General features: G+C 45.5%; 1 protein-coding gene across 3 annotated transcripts in view; it reads left to right on the top strand.

The window, feature by feature from the left end:
* The window catches only part of CUL1 (cullin 1), a 128,922-nt gene that overhangs the window by 40,718 nt on the left and 74,858 nt on the right, over positions 1 to 13,346 (top strand). For all 3 annotated transcript variants that reach the window (XM_070766814.1, XM_070766813.1, XM_070766815.1), the window contains exon 4: positions 10,288 to 10,455. In XM_070766814.1, coding sequence (XP_070622915.1) covers positions 10,288 to 10,455 — 168 coding nt within the window. The remainder of the gene's footprint in view (positions 1 to 10,287; positions 10,456 to 13,346) is intronic.

Here is a 13,346-nt window from a genome sequence, read left to right as displayed (position 1 = left end):
GTAGTACACCTGCCAAAAATCAACCTGAAAGGCCAAGTAGACTATGTACATGGGTTTTTGCCAGTTTATAAAACCTTACAAAGTGTGCAGGTTCTCTAAATATCTCCAACATGCTACTGAAACTGCTGCATTTATAGTTTCTGGAAGTTGGCACAAAATGTGATATTTGTTGACTCTGCATTTTGCAACCCTTTACTTGAGGTCTCTAGAACTCCCAATATTAAGTCTTTTGAACTAAAATTTTGCACAGCATAGTTTTATATCATAAAAAAACTATGTGCCAAATTTCATCAAAATCTGAGATGGTAAGGTGGAGGTAATCTTTATTAAAATTGGTCCACTTGACACAGAATGTCTCTACATAGAGTTTGATAATGATAATCTATGCTGACCAACTCTATAAGGGAGAAATCAAAAGATTTAGATTGGAATATTTGCATCTTACGCAGCTCTAAAGTGCACTTCTGTAAAATAATCAAGAAAACAAGCAATAAAAATAACAAGCAGTGAGAAATGTTGCTTAAACAAGTGAATGTAAATCTAATCTTGCAAAGTGTGTGGAAACAACTGTAATACCAAATTTACTTCATAGTACTTAACCAATAAACTCATAAATATCTTGAAGATGCTATGTTGGAAAATGTGCCTCTTGTACAGGTAGTCTGTGCAGATAGCCCTCATTTAATAATTGCTTCAGACAGTGAACATTTTCATTCATGGTAGTGATGAAAAAAATAATCTTGCAACTAATGTTTACAACCTTCACAGAATCTCTCAGTCACATATGCTGTTTTGTTCCTGACCTCTTTTATATAGTTTAATTTATTTTATACAGTAATCAATTTTTTTTTCTGATTTAATTTTGTTATTAGGGTTAAAGTGTAATTCTCCAAGAAAAAAGAAACCCTGTAACCAAAGCCACTGCAGCTTGTCAGAGTTTGGTTTTAATCTATTGCTCTCTATCCAGAACTCTACAGTCAGCAAGAAAGGACAGTCATAGCATCACTTAGCTCTTACCACGTACAGAGATGTTTCTCCGTACTGAAGGAGCGGGTCCAGCAGTCACATGGGTTGCTCATGTCCAATCCGGTGGAACTGAGCCTAGTGTTAAAAAAGCTTGCCGGATCCGCCCCTTCCCCAGAATTCGCTCAGTTCGCATATCCTGCGGTTGTATTGTGATAGCTCGTTCAACATTCTAACACCTTCCCTTCGATCCTTTCCTTCAAAAGTAGTAAGAATTATTTATCCTTATTTATTTACTTGCACTATTAGCGCCAGCCGTTTGCGGCTCGGCTTTTTTCCTTGGGAGAAGTTGCGGTTTCGTTTTCCCCCGGCTGTTTTGCCGTTTACGATTCCCGCTGCCGCTTGTGGATTCCTTTAATCCTTTGGCCTGGAGGTCTTGGTGCAAGTATTGATTCATTGATTCATTATTGTATAAAATGTTAAAGGGCTTAAGAAATACCTCCTGCGGAGTGAGACGCTTGTTCTAGTCTCCTGGACTTAGTCGATCGCTTCCCCTTTAAGAAATTTATTACGGAGCGATTTTTCGGCGCGAAGGCCTTCGCGCCCTTTTTAAAGTTAGGCCTCTCGTGTTGGCCTCCTGCCAGCCGTGTAGGCCTCAGTCCACCGCGTGGATCCCGGAGTGGGCTTTGGGACGCTCAGGCTTAATTCTCCACCGGCTAAGCCTCCAACCAGAGTGCCTTGGTTACTTTAATTAAAGTTTAGGGAGGCTGGCCACGCTGTATTTGGGGACACGAACTCTGGGTTTGCCCAGATTGCCCTCAAGTCTCAGCAGCTCCGAGGCCTCGGAGCAGGATCCATTCCTCTTGGGAAGGCTTTGAAATTCTTCTCCCTAATAATTCAGTTATTTGGCTCAGCCTGGTCTTCTGTTAATTGTCAGACTATGGCTACTTTTCCCAAGAGAGGCACAACAAAAGGTCCCAGAGAGGCCAGGCCTACAGGCGATGAAATTACCAGTATTCCCCAGGCCTCGACCTCCTCTTCTTCAGGGGCCCGCCCCTCGACCAAGGTCACCAGGGCTGAGAAGAGAAGGGACCTAGCCCTACAAAGAATCCATGACAAATCAGCAAAGCGTTTGAAAGTACAGGCCCAAGTACTCAGTAGTCAAGACCCCCCAGAGGCTTCTAGCCTGCCTCCTTCTGGGGTCCCTGTGTTATCTCTGGATGAGCCAAACCTAGACAGACCCCAACCTAACCTATGGGGAATAGGTCCAGAGGAACCAGATATTATTGAAGATTCCCCCCAGCCAGGATCCTCCCAGGCCTTCAGGGATTCTTCTGCCATTCCTGCTGATATTTCTAGTTTACCTCCTGAATTCCAATCTATCTTTTCTGTGTTGTCCAAGGCCATTGATGCTAAATTTTCTACCATCAATGAGCTTCCCCTACCTCCTCCACCTCCTCGTCCCTCCCGCCCCTTGGGTTCTTCCCCAGCGGTTAGAGCTCCTATTCAGGATGAATCAGATTCCTCTCAGGACGAATATGAGGATATGGAGGAGGATGAGGATCCTTTTCAGGGCCTCTCAGATGATGAGGAATCCCAAATAAAGGTTCCTTCTCCAATTACTATTTTTCCTTCTCAATTGTTCAAATCTCTCCTCCTCAAAGCTAGAATTTCTACGGGATTGGCGGCCCAGGAGAAACAGGCCTCCACATCCACTGATCCCCCGGAGGAGAATTTACCTTACTTCACAGAGGAACAGGAGGATAACGAGGTAATTCCTATGCCTAAATTGTTTAAAGATGCCTTACTTAAGCAGTGGGATTTCCCAGCCTCTGGGCTTAATCCCTCAACCAAGGACAGAAAATTGTACAAACTTTCCTCTTCCTATGAGGAGCTCCTATCCTTTCCTAAACCGGATGAACCTGTCAAGATCCTTCACTCGGCAGCTGCTGTGCCAGGCGAAGCAGAGGAAGTCCTCCGCCCAGAGGACAAGCGGATTGAACAAATGCTCAAAAGAGGATTCACCGCAGATTCCTGGGCCATTAAAAGTTCTGCAGCGGCTTCCTTTTTCTCCAGAGCCATGCTTCTGTGGCTTCGCCAACTTCAACAGCATATTCCTCCCGATGACTTGAGAGGTCAACAAGACTTCAACAAGGTCTTTGCAGCTGCTCAGTACGTGGCTGACGCCACTTTACAATCTACTAGATTTTCTGCTAAGTCTATTGCAGCTTCTACAACGGCAAGAAGACTCCTATGGATTCGCCCTTGGCAAGCGGGAGTACGCCAGAAGTGGCAGTTATCCCTGGGACCCTTAAAGCGCGACCTTCTTTTCGGTGATCTTCTGGATCCACTCCTCACGGAAACCACGGACAAGAAGAAAGTTTTGGGTCCAACCACCAAAAAGGCTACCAAAACGCAGTCCTTTCGTCGCCCAGGGCGTCAGCAAGATCAAGCGGCTTCCTATCAGAGAACTCCAGGTCAGTATTCCCCCCGCTTTCGTTCCCAAGGTAGGAACTCCAGGGGCAGAGGTTTTCGCTTCCAAAGGGGAGCGTCCTCTAACAGGGCTTCAAAGAAACCTAGATGGTAATTTTTCCTCAATTCCCATAGGTGGTCGCCTAGCCCCAGCTCCGAAATGCGTCGGGCAGAGGTAATAGCCACCAGGAAAGCTACTTTAAAGGATAGGTATCTGAGGGACGCCGATTTTAGGGGTTCGTATGGTGCCTGCGTGAGGGAATGGAGAACCCGTGGCAAATCCCAGGATGGATACCTGTGGACCTTGGAAGGTCTGAGGTTGGCTATGCCCTTGAGGAATTCCTGAACTTCTGGGAAGGAGCGGAGAGGCTGTCTGCGGGGGCCCCCTAGGACAGAGGAAATGGCCGCCAGATGACGCCGGAGGGTACTGGTGGAAAGTCCTTTATGGAAACCTTGCATAAGGAAGGAAATGATTCTGTGTATGGGAATGCACAGGGGAGAGAGGCCTTCCTGTAGACACCACTGGTGAAACTTGGACCACGTGTGGTCGTAGATTCGATTGGTCGAACCCCTTCTGGCCTTTAAAATGTTCAAACAGGCCTTCTTTTAGAATTTATTTCTCCCCCCCCGAAACGTTTTATTTCCTGCCCTTCTCCCAGGTCCTCCTCAGATTGTAACCGTATGGAGGAGGCCATTTCCCACTTATTGTCCATCAGAGCCATTCAACCGGTTCCCTCCGGTCAGAAGGGTCTAGGTTTTTATTCCATCCTATTTATGGTTCCAAAATCCTCCGGAGGTTGGAGAGCTATTTTGGATTTAAAGAAGCTGAACCTATTCATCAAATATAGGAAGTTTAAGATGCACTCCTTATCATCTATTTTGGCCGCCATCCACACGGGAGATTTCATGGTCTCTTTAGACCTCACTGAGGCCTACCTCCACATTCCTATAGCCAAATGCCACAGAAAATATTTACGTTTCTCCTTTCAAGGCAGGCATTTCCAGTATAGGGCGATGCCATTTGGCCTTTCCTCGGCCCCTCGGGTCTTTACAAAGCTCTTGGGGTCCCTGGCGGCCTATATCCGGGCGTCTCCCATTCACATTTTATGTTATCTTGATGATATTTTGATTCATGGGAACTCCCTAGAGAAAGTGAAAACAGCCCTTTCTGTCACCATGTCAGTCCTTCAGGACCATGGATTTTCCATCAACTTTGATAAAAGTCATCTCCAACCTTCCACATCCATCTTACACCTGGGATCCATTATTAATTCAGAATCCTCCCAGGTTTTTCTCTCTCCCGAGAGAAAATTCAGTATAGGGGAGTTAATTTCTTTCATTTTATCTCAACCTTCAGTATCCATAGTAACCCTGTCTTCCCTTTTGGGGAAGATGGTGTCATGCATAGGCATCATTCCCTGGGCTCGCCTTCATGCTAGGGAACTACAGTGGCTCCTATTACCCTTTCAGAGATCGGGGCACAGCAACTCAAGTCGTCGCATTGTCGTCCCACCAATTGTTCGCAGATCCTTCAAGTGGTGGAAGTCTCCGGCCATGGACAAAGGATCCCCGTTCAGGTGCCCGGATCAATTTGTCATCACCACAGATGCCAGTCTATCGGGATGGGGCGCCCACGCCCAGGGGATGATAGCCCAGGGCACGTGGTCCCCGGAGGAAGCTTCCAAGCCAATCAATTGGCTAGAGTTAAGAGCCGTTTCCCTGGCTCTGAAGCATTTCTCTCCTCGCATTCCCAACCGGCACGTTCTCATTCTCACCGACAACATTGCCACAAAAAGCCATATCTGCAGGCAGGGGGGCACGAGATCCAAGGCCCTCATGAGGGAGGCCCTCAAGTTAGGCCTTTGGGCGGAAAAACATCTTCGGTCGCTCCTAGCCGACCACATCTCGGGGAGCCTCAACGTCCAGGCGGATTGGCTATCTCGAGCAACGATAGACCCAGGAGAGTGGAACCTCCATCAAGACCTGTTCCATCAAATCAGCCTCAGATTCGGCCTACCAATTCTGGATCTCTTCGCGACCAATGCGAACGCCCAACTCCCTCGCTTCTTTTCCAGATTTCCATCCCCGGGAGCGGAAGCAATCAATGCCCTCCGGAGCCCATGGCCTCCAGGCTTACTTTACGCATTCCCTCCAATTCCAATTCTCCCGGACGTGATTCACAAGGTCCTCACCGAGAGGGCCCGAGTAATCTTAATCGCCCCTCATTGGCCCCGCCGGCCCTGGTTCGCGGATCTCCAACAGTTGTCCGTCCAGGACCCCTGGCGACTCCCCGTTTCGGGGGATATGCTGCGGCAGGGGGCCTTATTCCATCCAGACCCGGAGTGGTTCCACCTCACCGCCTGGCTGTTATCAGGAGAGACTTAGAACTACGTGGTCACGACCCCGATACAGTGGAGGTCATTTTAAAGGCCAGAAGGGGTTCGACCAATCGAATCTACGACCACACGTGGTCCAAGTTTCACCAGTGGTGCCTACAGGAAGGCCTCTCTCCCCTGTGCATTCCCATACACAGAATCATTTCCTTCCTTATGCAAGGTTTCCATAAAGGACTTTCCACCAGTACCCTCCGGCGTCATCTGGCGGCCATTTCCTCTGTCCTAGGGGGCCCCCGCAGACAGCCTCTCCGCTCCTTCCCAGAAGTTCAGGAATTCCTCAAGGGCATAGCCAACCTCAGACCTTCCAAGGTCCACAGGTATCCATCCTGGGATTTGCCACGGGTTCTCCATTCCCTCACGCAGGCACCATACGAACCCCTAAAATCGGCGTCCCTCAGATACCTATCCTTTAAAGTAGCTTTCCTGGTGGCTATTACCTCTGCCCGACGCATTTCGGAGCTGGCTGCCCTCTCAATCAGGCAGGACCTTTGTCAATTTCATCAGGACAAGGTAGTCTTGCGACTGGACCCCACCTTCTTACCCAAGGTCAGTTCCATGTTCCACAGAACTCAGGATATTGTCCTACCTTCCTTCTGCCTCCAACGAGACCATCCCTTGGCAATTAGATGGCACACCCTGGATCTCATTAGAGCGCTGAGAATCTATATCCAACGCACAGGACCCTTTCGGAGGTCAGAAGCACTTTTTATAGCCTATCACCCCAGAGTCATGGGTGCCAAAGTGTCTTCAACAGTAATAGGCCGTTGGATCAGAGGGACTATATCTAAGGCCTATGAGTCGGCCTCCCTCTCAGTTCCAAGGAACATCACAGCGCATTCCACCAGGAGCGCAGCCACCTCGGCCGCTTGGGCGACTCAAGCCCCGTTGGAGGAGGTCTGCAAAGCAGCCACTTGGGCCTCGCCAAATTCCTTCATCAGGCACTACAAGATTGATACTTACGCTTCAGCGGACGCTGCCTTCGGCAGAAGGGTACTCCAATCCGTTATCTCACACGATAGCAATCTAATCCCACCCTAGGGACCATCTATTGGGTATGTCCCATGTGACTGCTGGACCCGCTCCTTCAGTACGGAGAATAGGCGTTGATTGCTTACCTGAACGCCTCTTCTCGTACGGTGAGCGGGTACAGCAGTCACTTCCCGCCCTTGTATGTGTCTTTCTTATCTTCCTATAACCTTTCTTCCTCTAACAATGAGAGTTGAACACTACAGAGCTTCACAGCTGAGCCTAGTCTATGGATTCGCGAATTCTGGGGAAGGGGCGGATCCGGCAAGCTTTTTTAACACTAGGCTCAGTTCCACCGGATTGGACATGAGCAACCCATGTGACTGCTGTACCCGCTCACCGTACGAGAAGAGGCGTTCAGGTAAGCAATCAACGCCTAATCACCAGCATGTTGATGATATCTCATCCCAATGATCTCACTCAATGATTTCATGTAGATGTTAAACAGGAGTAGAGTAAGCAGCCACCTTTGAGTGACTTTGCAGGGGCTGAGGTTTATATCTCTTCTTCCCAATTCACACTGACTAGAAACAGCATTGAAGAAAGAAGAGAGTTAAGACAGAATAACATTGTGCTTTCCAATCCCAAAACTGGTCCAGAAGTTTATTATAGCTGATGGTATCAAAAACAGCAGGGTTAGACTCAACCCTTTTCCTGCTCCTTCTATACAGTGGTACCTTTTCTTACGAACTTAATTCGTTCCGTGACCAGGTTCATAAGTAGAAAAGTTCATAAGAAGAAGCAATTTTTCCCATCGGAATCAATGTAAAAGCAAATAGTGCGTGCAAACCCATTAGGAAAATCCAAAACTGTCCAAAAGCTCTCTTCTATGAGAAAAACCTTTTCTCTCTCTCTCTCTCTCTCTCACATACATGCACAACTCCTGCCTGGGTATCAAAGGGGGCGGGGAGGGGGAAAGGGACCACAGCCCATCATCCCCTCCACACACAGCTCCCACCCCTGCATCAGAAAGGAAGCCAGCAGACTCTACCTCTCTTTCACACACACAACTCCTACCTGGGTATCAAAGGAGTGGGAGGGTATCGTTGGAAACGGTGCTTCTAGACCCCTACCTGATTTAGCTGTCCCCCCCTTAGCAGACTCTCTGCCTCCCCCTCCACCCCAAAAAAGAAGGAAGGAGGAGAGGGAAAAGGAGAAGGAAAGAGGAGAAAAAGAGAGGAGGAGCAGGAAGGAGGAGAAGGAGAAAGAGGGAAGAGGAGACAAGAGGAGGGAACAGGTTTGAAGAAACGGACCCTCGTGGGAACCTCTGCTCTTTCGCTGCAACGCCACCCACCCGAGGTGTGAGGGGTTTTTTTTGGGACGAGCCCATGGAAGTTTTGGCTGCTCCAAGGAAGGAAGGAAGAAAAGAGGGAGGGAGGGAGGGAGGAAGTAAAAATAAATATGTGAGCAAATCCAGGACGGGGTGGGGGTAGGATTTTTACTTTGACAGCAGATTCTTTCCAGCTGCAAACCAAATTAAAGGCCAGGATAAAACACCGATGTGCCATCGGCTCTGGAACGCACCAGGACCCTCCCATTTGCCCAAACCGGAGCCTCGGTTCAAGCCCTTCACTGGCCTCCTCTCCAAACGAATCCCCCCCCCCAAAAAACCACTTAAACCTCGGGTAGGTGGCATTGCAGCGAAAGAGCGGCGGGTCCCACGAGAGTCCGTTTCTTCAAACCTGTTCCCTACTCTTGTCTCCTCTTCCCTCTTCCTCCTCCTCATTCCTCCTCACTCCACACTCTTCTGCTTTGTTTCAAAGGATCCCACTCACTTTTCTCCCTAGACACACCCTTTTGCTACGTTTCAGAGGTTCCCTCTCTCTTTTCTCCCTAGACACACACTCTTCCGCTTCCCTTCAAAGGAGCCCTCTCACTTTTCTCCCTACACACGCACTCTTTTGCTGCCTCTCCAAGCACTCCGCTAGCCTTGTTTATCCACCCACCACCCCAGGGCGGCTGGGGAGACCTCCTCGGACGCGCCGTTTTCTAGCAGATGGGATGGGGGAGACCTCACATGGGAAAGCCTGGCTCCAGTTCCCTTTCTATCATCAGAACCTGCAAACTTAAAAGCACTTGGTTTGGCCGCTGCTCACAGCAGCAGCAGCAGCCGGGAGAAGAGGCAAAAAAATCCTGAACGCCCAGTTCGTATCTCAAAAAGTTTGTATGTAGAGGCGTTCGTAAGAAGAGGTACCACTGTATATGATAAAAAAAGTGGGACCAACGCTATTTCTGTCCCATTTGTGTGCCTGAATCCTGGCTGGAAGTGATCCAGATAAGCTAATTTCCTTCACGATCTTCTGGAACTATAGTACAACCACTTACTCAACAGTTCTGCAATAAGGACAGATTGAAAACAAAATTATCCATTAGAATAGGATCTATCAATGATTTTTACAGGTGATCAATATTAGCCTACAGAAGGGGCAAATTGTAATCTTCAGAGGTTGATTTGATAAGCAAACTTCTGCCTTAACTTTTTACTGAGAATATTATTCTGAACAATTTTTGCAAGGCTGAAGGTTAGCCCATTTTATATAATACCACCTTATCTACTGGCTATCATTATTAGATAACTGCTTGTTGTTCAGAGACCACATCTTATAATATATAATTATGTTATAATATATACTAATACACTGGGTTGTTTGGGGGGGGGGGACAGGAAACTAATCAGAATTTTCACTTTGTTCAAATGTGAATTATAGAAAGGATTAGTCAACTCAAGCCCAGGCTCGAAATTGTATGCTTAAATTTAAACAATTGATGATTGGTTTTGTACCATCAAGTCAACTCCTAAATACAGAGATTTCATCCATGACACGACAGTCTATCCCTAATCTGTTCTTTCAGCAGTAGTTTAATTTGAAGATTGGTACAAAATTGTATCAAGCATTGCTTTGTCCTCCTATAAACATTTCCCCCATTATTTATTGTCTCCTATTGTATCAGTTTTCAGCAAATCATTCTTGTAGTGGTCCAAGTCTTTAAAAAAATAATTGGGATATCTCATAAAACAGGTACAGAATTATTTTCCCTTCAACTTTTAGGTATTACTTCTAGAAGCAGGGCAGTGCTAAATAAGAAAGTTGAAGAGTAAATTTTAAAATGTCAGTGGTATACTATAGAAAACTTCCTTTGTCTCTTGTCTGAAAAATTTCAGCCAATATTGCAAAACGAAAAGACAGATCAAGTCTAAAACATTACTATTGAAAGAAAATATAGTTATGTTCTTCATATGTCAAGATAATATACTGTGTTTCTTCTCTGACACACTGACAAGGGAGAGGCAGAAGCCTATCCAGAAAGTCACTAGACAAACAAATGAAGGATCAGTTAGGTGCTATTTTGCTCTTGAAAATAGGTGACACTGGAGAAGAAATCCTGCTTGTATTTAGCTTAAGTTCTGTTCATGAATTGTCTCTTTCAGGATGGTGAAGACTTGATGGATGAGAGTGTATTGAAATTCTACACACAACAATGGGAGGATTATCGGTTTTCAAGCAAAGTGCTGAACGGGATTTGTGCCTACCTCAATCGACACTGGGTTCGTCGTGAATGTGATGAGGGACGGAAGGGAATATATGAAATTTATTCAGTAAGTTGTTATAGAGAGTAGTTATATTGTAGGTGAAAAATGGCAGTTTTATTTTGAATGGAAGATAAAATGTGTGGATTGTCTTTTTTTATTCATTTGACTTTTGCTTAAGTTTTCCTCTGCTTATAGGTGACCTAAAATTATCTTTTCTACATATACAGGACATAATTTAGTTTCAGATCAAAGCTAAGGAAAGAAAAATCCGTATTTTAGTTTCAGATCAAACTGAAGGAAAATAGAGAGAAAAACAGATGAAGTTATGAATTGAGTAGAGCTAAATAGATACTGGACTCTTACCACATTTTTTTTCTCAGCCTACAGTAATGGTACAAATGCGAAACTATATATATATATATATATATATATATATATTATTTGAATTGTCTGGAGTGCATATGTAAATTTCTTCAAACAGGTAGCGTAGCTGCAGCAGTATTTTGGAATGATGTCTGTAAGTGATGTACATTACAAGTATCGTGTCATTGAATTTCTCACTGTGGAGAAAGAAACTGTTGGGAACATTCACAAACATTTATATGTAGTTTATGGAGAATCTGCAGTTGACAAAAGTATAGTTAGTCGCTGGCACAGAGGGTGAGGTCATTAGAAAAACAGAACAGAAAACCCTCATATATGCTATAAAACGAAGAACCTCATTATATTTAATTTTAAGTGGAAAGAGAGTACATTTCTTCCAACGTCTACATGCTAGATGACTTTTTTCAATCATAGTACACCCACCCCAATTATCCATCATTTTAAGAAACCTCCCAATAATTTAATTAAAAAGAAAGTTAAAACAAAATAAAAAATATTAATACTAATATTAATACTAAAAATCTAAAAATTATTTTAAAAGATTAAGAAAATAGGAGATAGATTAAAATTCATTAATCAACAAATCAGAAGTATGTAGCACCATCTCTCAAAGGTGAGCTCAAAAAACGTTCAGTGTTCTGTTTGGCTCAGTTCAAAAGGGAATGGCAAAGTTCTAAATAAATAGATTCTGTCCTCCAAAGTCTCTGAGGCAGGCTTCAAGATTTCACTCTATGCTTCAGCCACCGATCTCGGCCCCTCTGTCTCCACAATGCCGATCGGCTCTTGAAGTTCGCCTCAGCCTCTTTCCCACGTCTCTGTAGTTGTCGGGCGACATCTCCAATTCCCCAGTCCTTTAATAACACCGCACAGCCATACAGCCACCACACAATCTCCGCAAACCTTGTCACAAGCCACCAGCTTCCATGATGTTCTCCTCAGCTTCCTCCTCAAAGGGGCAATTTCCTTCTCTCTCCATAAGCCTCGCCATAGCTCGCTGGCCCCCACAACGCTCCTCCAGCTTCCTCCTTCACCAGAGCAGCCCTCCACCCGACGGCCCCTCCAAAGCCGAGCGCTCCCACCAGGCCACGATTGACCTCCTGGGCCCTCCGTGAAGGGAGGGAGGGGGGCAGCTTCAGATCCGCCCGGATCAATCCTCAGTCTCTGGCTCCCAGAAGCCCCAGTTAGTTTCTGGTCTCGTCAGGTTCTTACTCTCTGGGTGGCGTGACAGCTAGTAGCCACCATCTTCCGCCTCCCAGCTGATCTTTCTTCCGGTGTTTCGCGTTCCAGGGCAAAACAGCTCCGAACGCCACAGAAGATTACAGAAGATTACAGAATCGAGGGTCTTCAGAGGCAGAAACATTTCGCCTCCGCGAACAATTAGAGCATTTTTCGCTAACTTGGATTATAACTCCTATTTTCTTGATGTTAAAGCCGTAGTCCGGCGGAGCTGCAACTTCCACCCTCCTCTTTGCCTCCCCACCGGAACCGGAACTTATTTCTCATCTACCTACCTACCTACCTACCTACCTACCTTAATGCAATTTTATTGGTTTCCATTTTTACAAGTTACCAGTAGCCACTGCATTTTCCACCCTCGACTTATACTGGAGTCAATAAATTTTCCCAGTTTTTGTGGCAAAAGCTTATAATCAGGGCGACTTATACTTGAGTATATACGGTAAGTAAATCTGACATATACCCCATCTCCAACAAATTTGAGATGTTAGAACAGGACCTTCAAGACACTTGACAAAACAATAGCTATTAGATTTTCCCAATCTTTGAGGGTGGGGGAACACACTGACAGCCAGCTGTTCTCACAAACAACTAGTCCAATTACATCCTGTATGGAGTCTGAGATAAAAGCTAAAAAGGCTAAGATCAACAGGCTAATTCATAGTACAGAGAGATTTCTCTGGGAAAATATAGCTGAATTTATAGCAAAGCAATGCCTCTAACAGCACAAACTGTTGTTTCAATATTTGAGCAGTTAATAGCCATACAATATGATTTGGAGTAATTGAAAAAGATATAGCTGTTTTTCTTGAAGCACAAGTTCTAGGTCCATGTACCCCCACTAAAGTCCTTGCAGCAGACTTGGTTAAATCACATATTTTGGGTAAGTCTGGACATGGAGCAAAGAACCAAGGAAATGGTTAAAGAACTTGCTAAAATGCTGAAGCCTACTCAGAAAAACTGGCTTTCTCCTGACAAGGCAGTAAAGGCGGGATGTATTAATAGAAAGTTTCCTTGGCAGCCAGTAAAGCATCCTCCCCCCTCATTACTTCAATTATATCACTCACTGCAAACAAAACAAAGTGCTATTGGAATCCATATGAACAGACTTAAACTTTGGATGCTAGAATACCAAGCGTGTAATACTAAGTTTCCTAAGTCAACTTCTTCACTGCCAATGGGGGCAAATTGATCTACGTGCCATGGAGTGGCTACCTGAGGCCCCAAATTGGAGGCAGATACTCCTATCTTTCAAGCAGCCAACTATACAGCTTATGCTATTTAAGATGAAGGCACATCTAGTCTCCTTTCAAATCTTTCCCATCAGAGTTTTCTGT

This window comes from Erythrolamprus reginae, chromosome Z, assembly GCF_031021105.1.
Source record: "Erythrolamprus reginae isolate rEryReg1 chromosome Z, rEryReg1.hap1, whole genome shotgun sequence".
NCBI classification, from domain to species: Eukaryota; Metazoa; Chordata; class Lepidosauria; order Squamata; family Dipsadidae; genus Erythrolamprus; species Erythrolamprus reginae.
This window is presented reverse-complemented; position numbering and strand designations above follow the sequence as displayed.